Below are 23,553 nucleotides of genomic sequence, written 5' to 3'. Positions count from 1 at the left end.
CAATCCATGGAGGCCCCAAGGATCTGCTAGTGACAGCTTGGTGCCAGATATCACAGCACACCTCTCGATGGGTCAGAGCTGTTTTGGTGGCAAAAGGGGGACCTGCTCAGTATTAGGGGGTGGTCATAATGTTATGGCTGACCTAGGCATATTGGCCTACGTGATGTTATATAACTGGAAATATTATTGACTTCCTTCAGTAATTTCTAACCCTCTTACTTGGAACAAGTGTGTATATTAGGAAAGTTACAGCAAGGTCAGAACATATAACCTGCATAATTATCCTGGCTCAGTGACAAAGTACAGGACCTCAGCATGACAGCCATGCTGCTAGTATTTTCAGATGAAGAAATGAGCAATTCCAGCCTCCATACGTCCTCAGTACAGACTCCTTTTAAGCATAACACTTGTAAAAAATACATGAAAATGTTGTAAGAACAAAGTGCAGTGTTGATCTCCCATGCCATTCTCCTTGATGGTATTATATCCTCAAGTACAGGATGTGTGCTGGAAGTGAAGCACATGATGAGTGCTTGGTAGTGGTCAAGCCCTGTCACATGATGAGTCAGCAAAATATTGAAGGTGTTTTGGATGAAACGGTTGTAAATGTTTCTTTAGTGCACCAATGAAGGCATATTTACATGGCAGTTTCTTCTCTGTTTATACACAGAGTTCTTTTAGTATGTTTATTACAGTGAAATGTGGCCTTTCAAAATCTATGAATAAACATTTAACCAAATAAAAACATTATATGGAGTTTTCTCTAAAATGTATAATCAAAACATAAAAAAGAAATATATAAAAGATGAGTGGGTCCCCGATGAAGCAAAAGTGGAAAACTGGTGAGGTGTAAAAGATGATCTTTTTTCTGTCTCACCTGTTATACAACCAAAATGAACATTTTTATGTACAGGAGTTATTTTAAACAAGTACACAGGAAATAGCAGCTTAGGTCCAACATATTCTTAAAGTGACATTAAACCCTCAGATTTTTTAACATAACCCAATACTGTAATGTGTGCCTTACTGTAATCTATGGTAGTTTCCCTTCTCTTTGCTGCTCTTCCTTTTAAATCCTTATCTCTTCTCATGCTGGGGGAGAACGTCCCTTTGCAGGTGACTGCCTCTACCTGTAGTGCTGGCTCAGGTTGTGAACCTACACACAGACACCATGTATCCATTCCAGAGACAAGGCAGTCTGCTGCAAAACAGAAGTTCTGCCCAGCATGAGAACAGATACGGATTTAAAAAGGAAGAGCAGTAAAGAGAAGGGAAACTACCATGGATTACAGTAAGGCACACATTACAGTATTGGTATATGTTAAAAGATCTGAGGGTTTAATGTCACTTTAACTGACAACCACAAGGCCGTGTATGAGGACTATTATAAAAAGAACCAAAGCCAAAAATGTTTTTTTTTTTTTTTCCGTTGGGGAGTTAGGGAGAATTATAACCCCCATCAGCATATTTTGTCATTGGTGTCCTATTGGGGATATTCCCCTTCACTTCCTGTCTAACAGCAAGTAACAGGAAATCCATCCAAAGAGATAAAGTGGTCATTTAAAATAAACTCAGCATTCGGAAGAAGGTATTAGCTCTGCTTCTTTATTCCATGTAAAAAAAATTGTAATGGAAGAGTAATTTTTAAAATTATCTTTGGTCCTGAGGTTCATGGGTGCCTGTGAAATTCTTTACACTGGAAGGGATTCAGACAGCTGTAAAGATGCCTGATTACTTCCATGGGCTCTAAAATGTGTCTTTTGAGCCCCCTGTGTGATAGCAATAAAGCATTTTTTTAAACTTTTTTTTAAAAAAGTTAAAATAAATGTAAAAACACTACTCAAAATTTTTTTTAAAGTGCCGCTCCCATGTGTACATGCACATACTAATGCCGAAAACCTCTACTTGTAAAATCTTAAAGTGTTGACTATAGACAATTTTGGGTACATTTCATGGGCGCACGCAATTCTGAAGCTTGACATGTTTGGCATCTATTTACTTGGCACAACCTCATCTTGCCGCAAAAGGGTTAAATCACTGCACCACACAGTGTGATAAAGGCTAAGCATAGGTTTTACTGGAGCACGCAGCAGGTTTTTCTCTTTCCTCTGTACCCAAATGTGTCCGCAGGTCTTCCTCTCTATGTTCTTTAAAAACTGCCCTTAAGGACCCAGCCACCTGCTAAGAAATATTGTATACCAAGGAGGAATTACGCCTCTGAATATGGTATTACTATGCTACCGATTGCGAAAGCCCACTTTTTGGAAACCACCCACTTCCTTTTTATCCAATAGAATACTATTTTTGGTCATAATCTGCTTATTATAGGCAGTGTTTTACTACTGCTTTGGTAGATAGGCAGGGGTAGGCACTCCAGCGGTGGTGGAACTTCAGGTCCTATTAAGCATTGCAAAACTGAGAGCTACATGCATGACTCCAAGAGGCTGATACATGATGGGATTTGTAGTTTCAGCACAGCTGGAGTGCTGAGGTTGCCTATTGCTAATGTAGAGGCTAGAAAGGTTTAGCATTATTTACTGCACTTCGTAAAAACACACCCGCTTTTTGTATCTACTTTTTTATTGATCCTTGTTCTGTTGAGACACTCCTATTACACAGCACATATGCAGCCCCAATTTAGTCTAAAACCAGCCCTACCTCTTACCAACCTGGTCAGACATGCCCCCTCTCTACTCCATCATTTACAAGTAAGGATGCATGTGAAGGAGTTGTGACTGTTGCTCATCTATCCCAGCTATTGCATTGGAGTGGAGTAAAGGTAGTACATTTCCAGTTAAAAATATCATAACATGCAGAGAGGTACAGGATCATAAAGAGAAATAAAAAACACAAGAAATTACAACAAATAGTCCACTGAAAAAGAAATACGTATCAATTGGAAAGAAAGAACAACACAGTCAAGTTATTGATTGCGACAATATATTTTTGAAGGCTCTACGAAGCATTATATACATACAATTAAAAATACAATAAAACAGTATTTATAATGTAGTCACATTTCACAGTTTAGAATAAATATTTAAACTTGAGATCTTTGTGCTTGCTAGCATAAAAATATATACCTATAAAGTACATCTATAAATATACAGTTCCGCACTGGTAATTAGAATGAAAGACACACAGCTTTTGTAAATTAATTTAGTGCCTCACTGCATAGTCAGGATTTGTTTTCGAGACAGAAACGGAGTCTGGGCATCTTGTAAGGCCTGAAGGAATTTTTCTAATGGCCAATAGGAACAAGGGGGTGGAACAAGCCTTCCTCTGCGGATCAAATCACAGAGGTCACGGATCATCTTGGTGATTTCTTCACGATCTAAAGATCAGGGTACAAAAGACAAATCAATGTCATGTGCAACAAATGGCAGAACTCAGACAGCCAATAATAATTGTTACAGTAACAGGTTCAAGGTGTTTAGGTACTCACTGTTTTGTCTGTCTCTTTTCCACTGAGTTACCCAAAAACCACACAGCCTGATGTTTTTAAATATTAGAGCACTCTGAAAAAGATAACCATGAGCACAAAAAGTTGTTACAGTTGCCAGCGACTTAACCCCTTTCAGGTTGCATGAATTAAATAACGGGTGTACTGATTAGGCACTAAGACCTCAGTCACACTGCTGTACAATACGCTGCGTATAGATGCGTGCAGCGTGTTTTTTCCATATTCAGCATATGCAAATAAATGGCTCCATACACATAGTTGCGCATGGAGCCGTATATTTGCGCTGCGTAAAGATGCGCAAAAACAGAATGGATCCGAGATGCGCCTGGGCTCCGTATTTTACGTGCGTGTACGTACAGTAAAATTTCTATTAAGAATGATGCATATTGCATATAGTGCACACATATACATACGTGTATATAAGCAATATACATTTTTGCTCTTGCGTTGTGTGTGCATGAGGCATAAAGCAGCAGAGAACAACAAATTTAAATAAAGGGAGCCTCAACTGCCATATATTACATATCCAGGAAGCTGCACATAATATTCAGCACATGTAAAGCTACAGAGGATTGTTAGAGACAGTTGGGGATGGTCACAGACTGGTAACATGCTGCATGTGTAGTTGAAGGCTCAAAAAATCTACAGTCTCTAACAGCATATGTTACACAAGACTGCTACACATCATTGCTACTACAGCCCCTTTACAAATCAATGCTCCCTACTACTGTGTGTTGGAGCCCAAGGGTCCAAAGGGCTGCAGGTCGGGCACCAGGGCATTTAAGGGTAAGTCCATCCCAAACTGATATCTCAGGCTTGAGGTGACACTGGCTTTTTTTAACTCCTCCCTTCAGGAATTTTAGACTCGTGCCCTGTCACTAAAACTGCCACATTGCCTCAGTTTTGGGATTAATTACGCTAGAGGTTGTGTAGTAGACAGTTAAAGTGGGCCCTGAAAATTTACAATTAATACAGACTGAATTGTTTTTCTTCCTTTTAGTTTTGGGTACAACGGAGAAGCAAAAAACAATTAGGACTCACCAATAAAATCCCTTTCTTCAAGCACTATACAGGGCACAGGCAAATTTAGAGGCGACTGGGTAATATGCAGGTATCACCAGTTGATTAGACACTGCCCAGAGCTGTGAGGATCCTCATATAAACCCTCCCACTTCAGGAAATCCTCTTTTTTTTTTAACAAGCAATAGAGGACATAGCGCGGAGGGTCCCGTTTCCTGTACTGTACTCCAAGAAATGGATTTTACTGGTAAGCCAAAAAATCCTATTTTCTTGATTGTACAGTACAGGACACAGCAAAATTCAGAGGAGACTGGGACATCCAAAAGCAACAGAACAGAGGGGTGGGCAACACAGCAAACAACCGCACATAAACAGAAAACAAGGAGAAACCCCAACTAAGATAGCAGTCCGCAGCACCTTATGGCCAAAACTAGCATCAGCAGATACCTGAACATCCACCTGGTAGAACTTAGAAAACGTGAGAACAGAAACCAGGCGGTGGCCTGACAAATCATTAAAGCAGATGCTTGATAACGAACGCTCAAGAGACATTGATAGATCTAGTGGCATGTGCCTTAACAGGAAAATGAGGAGCATTTCCTTTACCAAACAGGCATGTATAATGACCTGTCTAATCCACCGCAAGATGGAAGGAGACGCAGAGAGCCCCCTGCAAGACCAGGAAGAATGCATTTACACTCCGTCCGACTGAATGAAGCTGTAGCCAAGAGATAAACTGAGTCAGCCCTAGCCATATCCCAACAGTTTAGAGAGACCACCTTAGGATGTTTCAGGACAAGAAAAATGGAGGGAAGGACAATGTCCTTATTACGATGAAGTCACCAACTGATAGCAAAACCATTCCACACACAAGACCAGTCAAAGAGATATCTCTGATGGGGTCAGAGGGAACTCACTGGAGAGATGAGAGTACAAGATTACGATCCCATGGCATCACTGGAGGGCATCTAGGAGACACCCTGAACAAAAGCCTTTATCAAGGTATATATCAAAGCCAAGGCCACCAGGACCACTGCAAAACAATGGCAAGACCAATATCTGCCCCATAAGCGTACTCCAGGCCAATTGCTGATGCAGTCCTGATTGGAGAAAGGCTTAAATCTGTCCCACGATGTAAGTCAGATGATTAAATCGTCTGTTTGGAAAGTAAGCCCTCCAGGTACGATGGACAACTTATGAGAGGTGGCCTTCCTGACCTGAAAGAGTGTGGAAAAAATGTGCGACAGTCCTTTATACCTGAGTACCAGGGTTTCGATAAACAGGCCATCAAGCCAGCGACTGAGAAGCATAATAGAAAACTGGGCCTTGAGTCAGAATGTCCAGACAGTTTAGAAGCGGCCATGGGGATTCTGCCCGCATACAGAGGGTGGTCCAGTTTGGAGCCATGAGGATCACTGGAATGCATTCTACCTTTGAAACAGCTGAGCAATGATCTTCAAAAGGAAGAAAGGCGTAGAGCAGGGAGAACCGATCCCATAGAGTTAACAGAGCATCTGTCTTTAATGCGCACGGATCTCTGGACCTGGATACAAACCTTGCTTGGATAAGGGCAAGGGGGGCCTTAAACAAACACTCAAAGATCCTAACCACAGGGTCCTTAAAAGGCTGTAACATCCTCCACTGGTACAGTCAGAGACTTGTTAGAAGCAAGAGATAGCAGTGCCACAGGTAGATGCAGCCAACGTCTTAAAGAAAAATTCCTCTAAGGGGTATTACTGAACAAATTGCTGTGGAGCAGTGAATAATTTCTTCGGATGTTGGCAACCTGTATATAGCCCCCTTCTACCAGGGAGTGTATCAGGAAGGTTTTAGAGGGCCTCTTTTTCTTAAGGGAATCTATACTGGTGACCATAGGCCGATCCTGGCAAGTCTTATGGCAAGACATACTCTCAACTAGTCTACAAGTACTGAAATGGTGTCACACAATTATGGAGACAGGATTGATGAAGGCAGAACCTCCTGAAAAGGAGACATCAGAGTACAAGTAGGTAGGCATCTGGTTCAACATCCTCCCCTCCCTTATGGTCTTCCGGCATAAGGGCAGTAGCTATGGCCAAGTCTAAAACAGAATCAGATGGAAAAAGGGAGTGGGACTGCACTTGCACCCTCTGCAGTCAGACACATGTCGTAGAAATGTGACCCATGAAAACCATCATCTAAAGGCTGCAAAATCTTCTCTGCTAAGAGAAGAAGAATGTGGTACCACAGGAGGGGCATAAGACGCATTAGAAGAGGGTAGTAAGCCAAATACTGGGCTAACAGGCAACCCATCTGGAAAAAAAGTCCCCAGAGGAAGCCTCAGGTATACCCACTTGCCCATGAGTAGCCCTTGAGCTAGGTATCCGAATCCCCCTGTAACAATTGTAGTGCTCTCCATGCTGACACAGAAGGCTGAGCCAGGAGATACGCGAGGAGAGCTCGACCTCCTGCAACGCTGACAGCACTCTCCACATCGTGAAACCTTCTCTCCTCCCCGCCGTGTGCGGGCTGCTGCATCGGAAGGCACACAGACCGGCGCCCAGCGGGGAGGAGAGAAGCTGGTATGCACTGAATTTTTCGCCGCATTTTCGGCCATCATGGCACTTTCAGCATTTTGCCAAAAGTGCAACTTTCGACTGAAATGTTTCGGGGGGCCAAAAATTTCTGTGCATCCCTAATTTTTATTCATCAATGCAAAGCTCTGTTAACAGAGCTTTATGCAGACATTGATGTAGGTCCCTTTGACAATATATTAAGCATTCAAATAGACATTCCAAATTAAGTAGCAGATAGTGGATTACTCACCACAGGGATAGTAACAGGCTGTTTAGCCATTCCGCCATATGTCACCATAGTGCCACCATAACTAAAAGCCAAAAGCAAACACAAAAACTGTAAAAAACTGGACAAAACCTTATGCGCTGCTATCAATAAACAAATATGTTTATATATAATGGCTTAGTACAAAAGATAAAAGGGAAACTACTGTTAAGAAATTAATTACAGATTAATTGAGTGTTATACAAAATATTAAGGGTTAAAAAAAAATTAAAAATCAATGTGTCTGGTGTTAGGATTGAAAAGAAAACCTGTGCTAAGGAAAATGCAAGGACAGCAACTGTGGACTTTTTCTAAAAAAAAAAAAAAACCACACAGGTTGCCTGGCTGTCATGCTGGGACCTCTGGCTTCGATAGTTTGAAATCAGAGTGAAGTGGCACAATCTCTGCAAAGTGAACCCTTCTTCTTTTGTATGCCTTGTATATCTGGTGCACAATTTATGGAGCATAGTGACATGTGAGTTTTAACTTTAAATAAAGATGGTACATGCATTTATGCATAGAAGATTGTTGGATATAGCTACCTGCCACATATAAACGCAGATATAAATTTTAAATACAATGGAAAGTATTTAAAAAAAAATCAAATGCAAATTCTAAAAAAAAATATTAACAAAAACATTCCTCCTCCATAAAACAGGATTTTGTCTAACCATTTCCACACCTCTATATTCCTCCTCCTTTCTTCTGGCTGTCCAAATTGGCTAAAATCTGCTGCTACAAGTAATAACAAAAAGCTGCCATCACCAATGGAAACTATGTTAATCTTTACCTGTTCAATAAATCACAACTGTAAACAAAACAGAATAATGTGCATCATTTAGGTAAAAGAAATCCAAAAAGGAAAATGTCCTCTTTGTCAATTGTCTTATACAGTGCCTAAAAAACCTGGCTAGATGCAAAAAAACAGTATACTGATATTAGGAATTCATATAGGATACAGTATATATACTTCTTGATGCAACAGAAAAGATAAAAAAGCAGCATAGAATCCATGTGTCCGTTATCCACTATACACATTATCCATTCAGCTGTAAAACATTAACTGCAGTAAAGCATGAAGGAAGCAGGAGCCTCAAATGTATATGCACATAGCAAAGCAAAGCAACAAGACATGTCATTCCAGCAAGCACTGGTAAGACATCAGCCCCAGGCAGAGCCTACAGCAGCACTTACACTGATCTTTGGAGAGTTAACTCTCCTTCATGCTCATACAGGTCTTTACGTGTATCCCAGTTATCTCTGTCTTTGCAATGCAAGTGCACTAGTCAGATCACTCAGACGCTTATTGAATCAGTGTGTTTGGTATAATTAGCAAATCCATTGCCACGTCAGCTTCTTAAATTCACTGCTGGCAGTTGGAGATGTAGAGCCTGCGGATATGTGCCCATACCACAAATGCTGACGCGTTTCTTCCAATGGGTGCTCTGTCAGGACATACTATGCCGCATGGAGGGCTGCTCTTTAGTTTGTTCCTCCGTAAATGTGAATCTTCCACTTTTATGGCTTAAAGTGCCTTCAAGTGCAGTTATGGACAAGTATGCATTCAGACATATGACATTTATTAAAAAGACAAACATTTACATTGTTTTCATTGGTGATGGCACTTGTTTCTTATCACTTATAGCAATGGGTATTAGATAGTGAATTTGGACAGCCAGAAGTAGGAGGAGATATAGGGGTGTGGAAATGGTTCCTCTACTCCGGCAGTTTAAAGGTGCACATACACTGCGACTTTCACTTGGAAATCGTACACGAACGGTATTTCGAACGGAAATTGAACAGCTGATGTGACATCACCGATTTCCGTTTTAGATATTGTGATTGAAAGCTTTTGTTAGGTCAGCTTGGAAAAAAAAAATTTCTGCCCAAACAAAAATCAATGAATGAGTGGGGTTTCCTTCGTGAAAAATCTCTGCAAAAACACAGCACATGTGCAAAAGGAAATTATTTCCATCGCTCATCAAAAATTGGTTGGTTAGTATGGCTAACGAACGATTTCCAAAATCGGCATTTGACTATGCTTGATTGGGAAATCTAGGTATAAGCAAACGAGGGTTCATGCCAAGAAAATCAGACAATGTATGACCACCTTAAGAACCCATGAGTCATCACGTCCAATACAGTGAATTGAACGTGAGGATGCAGAGTGACATTCCATTGCTAAAGTAGAGGGGGAGAGAGGCTGCAGGGACCAGTCTAGCAGCCAGCCGTGTGAGGTTTTGGATGAGTATCTTTATTTTAAAACCTAGACGAAAATGAGCACTTAACCCTTGCAGTGCAGGGGTAGCCCGACAGCATGGGTTAAGATTTTATATGGACTATGCAGTTGTTTTGCACCAGTTCATGAAAAGGATGTTATGGACCTGGAGAGAGTGCAGAGAAGAGCAACTAAACTCTTAAGAGGAATGGAGGAGCTCAGCTATGAGGAAAGATTAGCTGAACTGAATTGCATGCAGAAAGGCTTCTTCATAGTAAGAGCTGTGAAAAAGGCTTCCTCAGGAACTAGTTCTAGCCAGATCAGTTAATTGATTTTAAAAAAACTGGATGCATTCATAAATGTGCAGAATAGAACTGGATATTCATATTTTTAGGTAACAAACACCTGAGATTGTTGATCCAGGGAATATCCGATTGCTTTAGGGCAAACTCAAACTCAAGGCCCGTGGGCCAGAACCGGCCCGCGACGGAATAATCTCTGGCCCGCCTGATGATAATTATCATTAGATCTGGCCCTGCCCGCCGGCAGCTCTCTCACGCTGCCTGTGGCGATCTTCATTTTTTTACAGTAATTTAAATAGAGATAAAACTATTTTTTGAAACAACTCTAATTGATGGAAAAACTTTTTTAAGTAAATTCTTTTGCTGTAAATGCTCTGTACTATTTAATGTCTGTTTTGGGCTTTTATTATTTAGGCTATTTCTTACATAATTAAATAAAAAAAAAATATGTTTTATTGTAATTATGTATCATGCTTTTTCATAATTAAAAGTACAGGCTTTATTATACCATGCGATATACTGTATATGCCGCTGATTTATACTGTATCGTCCCCTCCGCTCATCCATTGACCTCCTGCTTTCCAGCTCCCTTGTCCACTCCTGCCATACTTGCCTCCAGGACTTCTCTAGAGTATCTCCCATCCTCTGGAACTCCTTACCCCAACCTGTCCGTCTATCTCCCACTTTGACTGCCTTTAGGCGTTCCCTAAAGACTCATCTCTTCAGGGAAGCCTATCCCACCTCAACCTAACCACTGAACCTTCACACTCTCACATAATTCATTCCCACAGCTACCTCATGTATCATTTCCCCCCTCCTCTTTTAGATTGTAAGCCCCCAGGGGCAGGGCCCTCCTTACCATCTTGTCTTGAATTGTATTGTAACTGTAATGTCTTCCTTATATTGTAAAGCGCTGCACAAACTGTTGGCGCTATATAAATAATATGTAATAATAATAATATACTGTGTGAACCAGCCCGGCCCTCGACTTGGAGAATTTTTAAAATTTTGGCCCACTGTGTATTTGAGTTTGACACCTCTGCTTTAGGGGATCTGGACAGAATGGGTTTTTTCTTCTTTGTAGGTGATAATTGGACCATGCTTTATAGGGTTTTTTTGTCTACCTGTCGGTGAACTGTGGGCCTAGGGATCTGTTTTTTTGGAGGTTTTCTACTTATTTATTCATTTTTTTCCTCTATTGGTTAAACTCTATCTACCTTTTCAGCCTGACTATGTAACATTTGTCGATAATAGCAAAAGCTTATTTGATTTAATGTTTGGTATTGGCTACATAGTTCTATTGGTTTATATAAAACGCCTGGCATATACTTTTAGATTTGTACTTGTTGGTATGTTCCTGCATCACTAACCTAAAGTCAGAATTAATATAGAACTCCTTATTTACATGCTGGTTCCAAATTAGTGACTTAGAAACTATTGTAGCCAGAAACTACTATTTTCAGGTCAGCCATGGTAGACCATGTGTTTCTATCACGAGCTTCCTGGCACATAAAATAGTTTCAAGACAACATAGTTATATTACAGTGAAGACATCTAGAACACCTATTAATATTATAAGGTCTGTAGAAGAATTGTCATCAACACAATTTCCCAACTCTACATCTAACGACAACATAAAGTGGACCTTAGCTGTGAAAGCTGTCTGACTGGAGTTCCTTTGATTTCCCCCCAGGACTGAGCGGACACATGCCATCTTAAAAATACAGTCACTTTTGAATCTCTCAAGTAAATATGACATTAGGCTGAGCTATAAAACAGTCGAATTCTGAACTTTTTAAGTATACTTTTGTAATCTGATTAAAAAAAATAAAATTATATATAGTGCTTTCAGAAAGTATTTGGACCCCCTTCACTTCACTATGTTGCAGCCTGACACTACAGTTCTTTAAATTATTATTTTTTTTCTCACTAATCTACACTCTGTACCCCAAGAAATTTAAATATCTTTAGTATCAGGCTGCAGCATAACAAAATTGAAAAAAAGGAAAGGGGGTCTGAATACTTGCTGTACGAACACACACACGCACGTAACCAGTCTATTGTATCACTCTTTTAAGGGGAAAAGATCTGGGGAAAATTCTACTTGTTTATGTTTTCTGTAATGTATACCTACAACATTTTTTAATAAAATATTCTAATGTCATCTTGAGGGCTACTTACTCTAAATGACGCAGCATTTCAGTTGTGTATTTCCCACCAACGCAGTTCAATGCTAATCGTGGGCGGGGGCAAATCTGCAAGAGACATTATGGCATCAGAGACGTACTGTACAAGTGGAAATATATATGATGGACAAGATGACTGACCGTACCTTAAATAAATCCTTCATCTCTGGCTTGCGCAGCTGTTCCTCTGTGATCACATGATCAGCTCCTACATCATGAAGTCTCTGCACCAGGCTCTGAAGATCTGGCCTGCAGAAATATATTGGTTAGAAGGCTTGTTATATTCTTATCACTGTATTTTCTGATAGCATTTAGAATAGCAGAGCTCTGTCAGCGACTTTATAACTGATCTGCAATAGAGCTAGCAATAAGTACGGTCTGAACTATTCATTTATTTGGCTTTATGTGTGACATGTTAGAATTTTATAAATATTTATACTCTGTCAAAACAAACTTTACTTTTAATGGGATCTCCATGGGGGTACCTATATCTTCAAAAATTTCAGCTTTCGGTCCAGAGGGTGCCATGTTCTGCATATTAACGTTTCCTTGGATGTGTTTAAAATCAGAAGTCTCTTGATAAGTCAATACTGCAACAGATTTTTTTTCTAAAGGTTTATATAGTTTTTATCCTCCATGATCAGGATTGCTAAACCATTTGTTCAAGAAACATACAGCAATCAAAATGTTTTGTGTATTGTTTGTTGAGTAAGAATTGTACTATTGTGACTTAGTTTAGGATATGATTATACTTTAGATGCAGCAATTAAAATTCTTAATGGTAAGCAGGTCACATTTTCTAGCTTTATTTATAAATAAATAAAGCTGAGGAAAGGAGTCCCTCAGGCAACTTTCAGATACTAACCAGATTCAAGTAGGGATGGGCAAAGGCAGAGGAGGCACCAGGCCTTGGGTGTTCTGCTGTCAGTGGGGCAATTAAGTGAGCCTCATCTTCCTCTGCATCACCCAACAGTTTCCTGCACTGTGCAGGACCAAGCTGTCAAACTGACAGCCTAGTCCTGCAGCTCTCCTGGTGTAATCAGTGGAGTTCTGGTGTCTGTGTGACAGCCTCTACTGATACACACAGAGCAGTGCAACGCTGTTAGTGTTCTGCCGATTACACTGGAAGAGCAATTCTTTCCCACTGTAATCTGCAGTGAAGAGAGGTCAGTTTGACAGCTCAGTTCTTCATTCCTTAGCTATAGTTGTAATTCATAAGAAAGGTTCATATGCAGATTGTGTTAAAAAAAAGGGTTTTGTTGATTTTTGTTCCTGCCTTTTAACCTTCTGGTAGAGATTTATTAAAAATAGATTGTACCAGAAACAAAATTCTAGTGCTTTTCTAAAAGGGAAATCAAACAAATCACAGAATAAAATTTGCATTTTTGATGAGTTACAAACTATTTTAGTTCCCAGAAGGAAGATTTATTTTAGTTTAAGATAATGATATTGTTTTTAACATTTTGATTGTGACTGGTTTAACCACATTGCAACACCTTCCTCCTATCTTGTTCTGTTGAACCTAAGGATGGTGACTCTAGGGCCATTGGGCAGCAACTGTCATGTATGTATCCTGCACTGTCCTAGCCAATGTAGCTGTAGATGTGAAATGTACATCGGCCTGAGCTTATGGGGGGGGAAGCATTTTCACTAGAGAACCTTGTTTCTACCCCGGATCAAAAGAATGCATTGCAAAATTATAATTGGGGAAAGAAAATGTAATACTGCTTGGTTATGAAGCTGCCTAATACAGATAGTCCTAATATTTTATAAAACTAATAAAAAGCCTAGCTAAGCTCCTATGTGGCAGTTGTTAGTGCCTAAAAGGGATTCATAGCCAATTTACATACAGTACACAACCATTGTGTAATGTAGTGTAAAAAGCAAGTCAAATCTAAATTCTATTAGGGAGAGTCCTATGTTGAAAATGTCTCTGATCACATAATAAATAGACATACATACCTGTCCCTTACTATGTTAATAGTGGTGATGCCTAATGATGCCGCAATTTGTATAACGGCCTGGCCAACACCACTATTACTGGCATTCTGTATCACGGAATCACCTGTGAGAAAGGAGAAGGAAGTGAATTATGAAGCAGTTTGTTTCCGCCTCCTTTTCATCTAAAATATATCACCTTATCCTCAACACATACCTGGCCGCAGAGTCTCATAATCAGAGAGCAATCTGTAAGCAGTGCAGGGGTTAACGCTCAGAGTTGCTGCTCCCTCCACCGATATGTCACTTGGGACTCGTACTAGTGCTTCCTCACTGAAAACACCCTCTGTACGCCATGTGCCTGAATATGAAATATTGTGTAATAAAGAAACATTAGAAAAGGCAAAATAAGATTTGCATTTACTGTAAAATCTTTTTTCTTGGACTCCATTGTGGACACAGGAATTCAGAGGCAGTTGGGTTATACTGTTGATGTATATTACAAGAATTCCGCATTCAGTTGTCATTCCCAGCTACAGATGCTGGTGAGAAGCTGCTGAAGCAGATCTCTGCTTCAGCGGCTTCTCTGGGGGTCCCTAGCTGACATTAGGGGTCTTGGAAGAAAATAAAGCATTAAAAAAAATAGTCACAAATAAAAAATTTAAAATAACACAAATTTTTTTCTAAAGTCCCCTGCCCCCACATACACGCGCAAACATGCGTCAGGTGCGCCTACGTGCGAAAACGACGATTGCGCCTACGGTGCTGCACATTTTACATATTGCCGCGAACGTCGGAGTGAGAGTTATCATTTTAGGGCCATTAATCACTGATAACACTAAACTGATGATCGGCAAAAGCTTTTAAAGCGTCGCCTATGATCAATTTTGAGTGTGGTCGTTTTCTGCGATTTCACGGGCGCGCGCAATTTTGAGGCTTGACATGTTTGGTGTCTATTTACCCGACGTGACCCCGTCTTTTATATTTTACCAAAAAATTGTGGTGATCATGAATGTTTCATAACATTTCATAGGAAAACATGTTTTTTTTCCCCAACAGTTTCAAAATTTAGGGTACTTTTTTATGTTATATAGTAAAACATAAAAACCCCAGTGGTGATTAAATACCACCAAAAGAAAGCTCTATCTGTCCCCAAAAAATTGTATAAAAATAATTTCATTACAGCGTTGTATGACGGAATAAACGTCAGTTAAAGTATCGCAGAGCTGAATACTGAAAAATGGCCTGTACAGGAAGGGGGTTTAACACCCCGGTCTTTTAAGTGGTTAATATCACTTTAAATTACAAAAGTTTGCCAACATTTAAAACAATAGGGCAGTTGTGACACGGTTAAAAAAAAAAAGTGGAGGATCCAAAAAATGCTAACCATTCACTGCAACACATGCCCTAATCTTTTCTGTTAAAAAAAATGATATTGTGTTCAAATAAAAAAGTTTGGATACTTTCTTACCTAATGCAGAATCCACTGGAATGACCCAATCTCCAGGCCTCACTGAGGACACGTGACTTCCAACCTCTGCCACCACACCTACTCCTTCATTACCCCCTACAGCTGGTAACTGGGGAAGCAAAGCATACGTTCCTGTGAAAACATAAGTCATTGTACAATGTTGTCACTTAAAAGGGTCGCTGTCATGGACAAATAACCACCTATAGGGCGTGTGCCAGCAATCTTTGGTTGGTTTAAAGGGGTTTCCACTCCCATAAAGTTCTTCAAGCAGGTCAAGTTGAGGCAAAGTGCAAGTTAAACACATGGCTTAATATTTGTTCTGGTCCCTTCAATTACCCCTCTTGTAATTTCCTATAACAATATTCAACTTGGAACCTATTTGCAATGGCCACGGCAGATGTACAGGCCCAGGATCTGAAGTGCAGAGATCTCACTAAAAGAGAAAATAAAAAGTTGCCAGATGGGGCATGAATATTATATAGTGGGACTACCCCTGCACTGCAAGGGTTAAATGCTCATTTTCATCTAGGGAGAAAAATAACAAATTCATACTGGTTATACTCACTTGAACATTGCTGCAGGTTGGCTGCTAGACCGATCCATTCAGCCTCGCTCCCCCTCTAAGGCACAGTAAGTCATCACGTTCTATACACAATGTATAGGATGTGAGGATGCCGAGGGATATTCCAACACGGGAGCAGAGGGAGAAAGAGGCTGAAGAGACCAGTCTGGTACCCAACCAGCTCTGAGGATCAGGTGAGTATAACTTTTTTTTCATCCCTAAATGAAAATGAGTACTTAAACCTTGCAGTGCAGGGGTAGTCCCACTACAAAAATTAGGAGTATTTATGCCCGGAGTTCTGCTTGAAAGCTAACCTCCAGACAAACAGAGATGGAATTTATCATATGGGGGCTATTTTCCCTGTCAAGGAATTTGTATTTCTGTCCACACAGTCCTAAAATTTTCACCACTTTACCATTCCACAAAGCCCTTTCTGGCAGGCAAGAGAACTGAGGTAACACTTACAGGTCTTGTCCCTCATCCCTCCACTGACTGGACAGAGAAAGAAGAAGCAGCAGACTGATAAGCTTATTACTCGGTCACTATGCTCTCTACTCTCTATTAGTATATTCCTTGTTATCACATGAACACTGCCTGGCTCCTTGTGCTGGTTTTCTCTCCTGCTGTAAAAAGACATCAAGAAGCTGATTTCTTGTCAATTTCAGACACTTACACTATTGTAATTTAAAACAAACCTTTGATTATTTATAATTAAATGCAGAGCTGCATTATTTGTGTCTTTCAGATTTGCCCGCAGTTTAGCGTTAACTCCGCATCTTCCAAAACTGAAAATATTGCTTTTGGGTGGAATGATTCCTTAAAAAAGGGAAACAATTGCATATGGTGTATGTTGCACAGTTTCAGGTGATTACATTTCTACAATCATACTTCACACTTGTTCCACAAGAGTTTATCACAAATGATCTTACCTTGAACCATGTTTAGATCAGAAGGATTTATGGGGGCAGCCAGCATTTTGACTCTGACTTCATAATCTATTGGTGAAGCAACTTCTAGTCTCTGCAAACTAATCCCAATAGAACAGCATTAGTATCATATAAATAGAGATGATTTAATAAGGCAATGGAAAGAGCAAGATGTGTACAAAGCACAGTAATCCACAGCAGCCAATTAGAACTCTGCTTAATAGAGTCATGGAAAAAAAAAGAGAAATTATTACTGACTGACATGCTTTTGCACATTGTAAACTAATTTGTCCTTTATTACATAGGTCTTAAGGTGCCCACTCACCTTGCGATAATCGTACGGTGTGTGGAAACCGTGCGACCTCTACTACTGTAAGGTCGCACGACTTTTATCTTACAAACATGTTCGAAAACCCACCGAGCATCGTACGATGTTCGGCGGGTGTGTAGCATGTCCGTAAGGTAAAAGCCGGACGGGCCACTGCCAGTTCGCCATTGCGGTCATTGGAAGCCCGCCCCTCAGGGGGGCGCGGCTTGCGATCATCGCAAGTACGGTCCGCTCAGCATGGCAGTCTTCGGCAAGCCTTCCCCTCAGCGGGGAGGGCTTGCGATGATCACAAGTACGATCTGCCTGTCCAAGATGGGCAGGTTGTACGAATATTGAATGACTTTGCAACCATCGCACAACAAAAGTCGTGCAATGGTTGCAAGGTGTATGGGCAGCTTTACAGTGTATGATATAATCAAATCATGTTTTCTTTTCAATAAACCAAATCAGGTGAAACTTTATTAGAAAGGATCACAATTTCAACAGAACCCAAATACAACTGAAAAGGTTGAAGCTGACCTCCAGCCAATTAACTAAATACACAGGTGAAATTCATACAAGGGAGTGATTTTATCAGCCAAAGAAAATGCATTTGTCAATCCAGTTTTTAGATTACACAGCTTCGCCATACAGCACGGTCCTGTCTAGCTAGGGAGGAGACCATCTTTCAGCAACAGTTAAGTTGGCCATACACCTTACAACCATCGCAAGACTTTTGTCTTGCGATGGTTGTAAGGTAATTAAAAAAAACGTACCATCTGCCCATCTTGGACAGACAGATCGTACTTGCGATCATCGAAAACCCGCCCCCCTGAGGGGAGGGCTTCCGATAACTGCAATGCTGAACAGGCAGTGAGCGCTTGCACACACCGGCCCGTGCGGCATTTGTCTTACAAGCAGGCCACAAACCCGCCGATAATCGTATGGCTCTCGGGGGGTTTTCGAGCCTGCACGTAGGACAAAAGACGTGCAACCGTACAATAGAAAACGGTCGCACGCCTTCCATACACCTGCCGATTATCCTACGATTGCGGGATTTCCCACGATTATCGTACTATAATCGGCAGGTGAATGGGCACCTTTACATGTCTGAACAGTGAGATGAGAAGTGGCAGCCTGAAAAAACTCAACTCCCTTTCACTCTGCTCTCCTCCCATCAGCATGCAGCTTGCCCTTCAGCACAACTGATTAGCTCCTTGTGCTGCGTCTCTCTTACCCAATATAAGCACTGTTGTAAAAGGGACTGGGAGCCCTCATTCACACAGTGTTTTGTAGCACCTTTTCTGCTTAAAAAACAAAACAAAAACATTAATTTCTATGGCCATTTTCACATCTGAGTGTTTTGTTGCTTGTACAAAACGCCCGTCGCTTGAAGAAAGTACATGAGCTTCTTTTTGGCAGATTCTGTGCTTCTTGGCCACATAGATTTCAATTGAAACACTTAAAAACGTGCGTTTGCTGCTTTTATGCACATTTTTACACGCATAAAATGTTTGTCCAATCACATCAATCTGCTTGCAAAAACGCATGACTGTATGCATGCGCAATGTGCAAAAATGTGCACGAGCGTGCTACTCAAGTTGTGCGTTTCTACGTGCAAAGACGCTGTCGCTTGGGTGTGAATGAGGGTTAAGAGGCAGATATCAAGACAAAAAGGTACCTACACTGCTTGCATTTAGAAAAATACATTTAAATCCTATCTCCAGAGGAAAAATAAATCCTCTTATAGCGGGGCTGTCCCTGTACTGCAAGGATTAAAAGGAGAACTATGGGGTGTGTGAATTACACTCATCCTCGTAGTTATAGCCGATGAGTGACAATGAAACTGTCACACGTCGGTTCTATAGATCAGGGAGTGAGCAGAAACATACCATTGCTCGCTCACTTCTCGATCATGTCCCTGCAGAGAGCCATGACTGTCACTTACCGCTCCCCGCAGGGATCTCCCCCCCTCCCCGCTCCTCCAGTGCTGACTGGAGGGACAGACAGGGAAGGGGGTGGGCACAGCTGTCAGGCAGCGGGATGGATCTCAACAGTATTTCAGGATCCATCCCAGCTGCGGCACTCTCAGTATATAGCGTGCTATATACTGAGCTTTGGGTCATGGGAGGAGGTTATTATATGTCCTCCCATGACTCTAAAGATAACTATGGAAAAAAAGTTAGTCCATAGTACTCCTTTAACTGCTCATTTAGGTCCATGGTAAAGCAGTTTTAATTACCTGACCCGTTACCCCGGCTATCTCCTCTACTTCCCCACAATGTCCCTTAAGAGTCCTCTCGTATAATGCAGAGCTAGGGTCCCCTAATGGTACAGAATGACATCAGTGGGTCTCCCACCTCTAGAACCTAAGGGGGGAAGATGCTGAAGGTATCTTGGAGCCTGCAGGAGAGCAGATCAGGAAAGTAAAAAATCCTTTACACAGGTACCCTAAACTCAGACGAGCAGTCAACCCTTGCAGTGCTGGGGCAGCTCCACTGCCAGGGGAGGTTTTATTTTTTCCTCCAGAGATGGGTTTAAGGGAGTAGTAACTTTAGAGCTACATGACATCTTTCAGATCTGCCTGCAATTCAGCTTTAAATCAATATGTATTGGCAGCAAAATTGATGCATTAAAGCCACAGAATCAATGGTGCACTGCGCTGCCATAACACACATTGGAGGGAATTTATCAAAACTGGGAGCATTTGCCCATGACAACAAATCAGCTTCTCGCTTTCAAAGCTTAAATGAACAAACTATAGAAATGAATTGGTTACTATGGACAACTGCTCCATTTTTCATAAATTCCCCCCATTGAGAGGAATTTATTGAAACTGGAGCAGACAGAATCTGGATAAGTGTCCATGGCAACCAATCAGCTTCCATTTTCAAAGCATAACAGAACAAACTGAAGAGATAAGATGGTTACTATGGGCAACTGCTCCAGTTTTTATAAACCCTTCATTATAGGTTATGTTGCTTGCAGAACTGAATAATTGCAGATGTTATTGTTTCGCATCTTCCCTGCAGCTGCTACCCTGTGCTGCCTTATTTTATTGCCATTGCTTCCATCCTATCCTTCCACTAGCATAGATGTGCACTCATTCAGCCTCCTATAACAACCCAAAGGGCAGTCACTTGGCCACGCCCCCTTCTCATATGATGCTCTGAGTCACGCTTCCTCCCTTACTTCCCATAATGCCGCGCTCCTACTTTCCTTGCACATGTTATGTGGGAGCCAGTGTCTCACCGAAGCACCTGCGACGGTTCCCCATGCTTCTCGTACACCAGACCACGGGCCGCCGCCGCCGTGGCAAGCTGACGCCGAATCAGCCTCAGCCCCGGCCACATGTCTTCACCTTCCTCCCGAGTGCTGATCCGTGACGCGAAAGCCCCGCCCACGGCGTTCTCGTCACTCAGCCACGCCTACCGCTGACTAAGCGCTAGCCTGCCGGGGACACGTGTTCTGCTGTGTTCATGTTTAGCTGTGCGTGATGTGAGGGGGGGCTTGTCTTTGTTTGGGGATAACCAAGGAGTTTATTAACGAGCTTTTGTTATAGAAATAATGTAAATTTTCTATATAATTAATAGGAAAAATAGACTATGATAACAGTAAAAATAAAAGGGAATGATATCACACTCATGGGGGTGTCTCCTCCTCATTAACCCCTTTGCTGCCAGCGCCTTATTTTGCACACGTTAAAATGCGCATTTTAGACGTGAAGATTACTAACCCCCTCAGATTAACCCTTTAAATCTGTAGGGTTTACAGCACTGGCTGCGGGCACATCAACAGTATGTAAAATCGACAGCTTCTAGGGGCCAGTGAACGGAGTCCCCATCCCCCGCCATGCTTGGGACCAGCATCGTGGGTAGCAGGAAGAGATACCAGCGAACATCCATTTGTCTCCTCACTGAATGATGCTGAAAGCAATAATGATTTTGCATGCTTCTGGCTACAGAAGTCAGGGAAGAAGCTCATCAAGCATGATCTAACCCCCCCAAATTGTTTAAAGTCCCCTATCCCCATGAACGTGCTCATACTAGCGCAAACACGCATCGGATGTGCCTACGTACGAAACAATGATTATGCCACACATGTTAGGTATCGCCACATGCACCAGAGTGAGAGGAATAATTCTAGGGCCAATATTCACGGTTATCGCTAAACTGATGGCCGCTACAGGCTGTTAAAGTGTCGCCTATGGACCATTTAGGGTATGCAATTTTTAATTTAATTAGTATTATTATGCAACATAGAAATTTTCAACTGTCTCCATTTTATTCTACAAGGTCTCTTTCTGCTTTTAGGAAATATATATTTCTAAGGGGGGGATACATAAAATGTATTTATTTTTATTGCGATCACGGTTGAAAACACTGCGCGGTGCATGCCGTGAAAATAGGTACATCTACCTTTTTTTCAGCAATTGCCACGCAGATGTAACCCCATACATGCGGATGCAAACGCTTTATGCAACCGCACACGATCGCACGTCCTGGGAATCCCCAAGTCTGCACCAACCCTAAAGGGTAAATTCATTTTCACAAGTAATTTGGGAAAACAGAATTACCCGCACAAATCTCCCTCCCACCATACTTACCTTTCAGCAAACGGTCCTTCCCGTCTACGAGTACGGGTGTACTATCTGTGCCTGTTCCATGTTGTCTGAATTTCGCTCGCAAATTGCAAGCACTCGTTGGTCAACGCAGTCACCTGACGGCACTGACCAATGAGAAGCGCTTCTTAGCACTGCTAAATACGGTTTTGGTTAAAATTATTTTTTTTGTATCAGGACAAGTAGATTGTCATGAGGGACAAGTAGATTCGGCCCCCGCTTTAGTCCTGGGACAAGTAGTTTTTTCCAAAATTTCCACACCCCTGAAATAGATACCAAACATGTCAAGCTTCAAAATTGCATGTGCCTGTGAAATGGCAAAAAAATTACAGTACCCCAAATTGTCCATAAGTGACTCTTCAAAAGGTGATCAATTTAGAGTTAACTGGAATTATGGTCCTAAAATTATTCCTCTTACTCAGGCATGGACGGCGATACCTAACGTATGGCACAATTGTGGTTTACATACGTAGACACATCCAACATGTGTTTAAAAATGTTTTTGGGGTGTATTTAAATTTATTTAACTTTTTTTTTTTAACTTAACTTTATTGGTAGAGGTGCACCAAAATTATTATTTTTAAATCAAAACAAAGCCGAAAATAAAAAGTCAGGCCGAAAACCTATTTAAAAAAAATATATTTTCAAATTTGTAAAAATATTACATTTTTTATATACGGTACTTTTTAATTTTTTTTATATTTTATTTATTTGTATTAAATGTTTTTCTTTAACTTTACTGTTGAGGGCTTCAGGGAAATATTAGGGGTCTAAACAGACCCCTGATATTTCCCTTTTAAAATATAAAAAGAGATTGAGGACACAGAGCCCTCAATCTCTTATTTTGCAGCCCTGTTATCAATGAACAGGAAGCCTTTATACTGAGTGTTCCTGTTTATTCATAACATGAGGACATAGTGTGTTTACTATAACCACAATCATGAATGCACAGGAGGTGATGTAGATCACTTCCCATGCATTCATAATTGAGGACACAGTAAACATACTCTGTTGCAGCAATTTTCTTTTTTTTTAGACTATAGAGGAGAGAGTGAGGAGAAGCAGCCGGGGAGGGAGTATGAAGACCAGCTATAAAGGACTACAAATCCCCGTAATACATTATACAGCAATACAAAATAATATGAAGCTACACACTCTGTGTTGTTCTGGGTTGGCACCCTGATGTCTCCAGGTGGCTTGTGCGGGCTCTCAGATGGGCTGTGTGGACCCTCAGATGGGCTGTGCGACACTCATGTGGGCTGTGCGACTCTCAGTTGGGCCGTGCGACTCAGGAGGGTTGTCCAACACTCAGGTGGGCAGTGAGACTCTCAGGTGGGCTGTGTGACACTCAGCTGGGCTGTGGGACACTCAGGAGGGCTGTGGGACACTCAGGAGGGCTGTGCGACACTCAGGAGGGCTGTGCGACACTCAGGAGGGCTGTGCGCATATAAGGTGGGCTGTGCGAATATAAGGTGGGCTGTGCGACTCCCAGGGCTGTCTGGGCTCCGCAGGCAGGGAGTGTCAGGGAGCCTGAGGAGGAGCAATCACAGATACGGCTGCCGAGGTCCTCAGCAAGCACGATCTGGGTGCCTGAAACTGTGCTGTGGGCACCTGTAAACAGGCACAAGCTGTCCACAGCTCAGAGGGAGATCCATTTTCAGGCAGATGCGGCTTCCCAAGATCACGCTTGCCGGGGACCTCGGCAGCCGCATCTGTCAG

General features: G+C 41.5%; 1 protein-coding gene across 1 annotated transcript; it reads right to left on the bottom strand.

Moving 5' to 3' along the window:
- Window positions 1–2,885: 2,885 nt before the first annotated feature.
- On the bottom strand, window positions 2,886–20,661 carry MECR (mitochondrial trans-2-enoyl-CoA reductase). The gene is made up of 10 exons (XM_018563842.1): window positions 20,466–20,661; window positions 16,910–17,007; window positions 15,419–15,550; window positions 14,165–14,308; window positions 13,972–14,074; window positions 12,156–12,258; window positions 12,005–12,078; window positions 7,289–7,349; window positions 3,446–3,518; window positions 2,886–3,334 (listed from the first exon to the last, which is right to left on the bottom strand). The coding sequence occupies exons 1-10, from the start codon at window positions 20,564–20,566 to the stop codon at window positions 3,168–3,170; spliced, it is 1,056 nt and encodes a 351-aa protein (XP_018419344.1). The 5' UTR covers window positions 20,567–20,661; the 3' UTR covers window positions 2,886–3,167.
- Window positions 20,662–23,553: the final 2,892 nt, after the last annotated feature.

Source organism: Nanorana parkeri, unplaced genomic scaffold (genome assembly GCF_000935625.1).
Source record: "Nanorana parkeri isolate BGI_ZX_2015 unplaced genomic scaffold, ASM93562v1 scaffold705, whole genome shotgun sequence".
Lineage (NCBI taxonomy): Eukaryota > Metazoa > Chordata > Amphibia > Anura > Dicroglossidae > Nanorana > Nanorana parkeri.
This window is presented reverse-complemented; position numbering and strand designations above follow the sequence as displayed.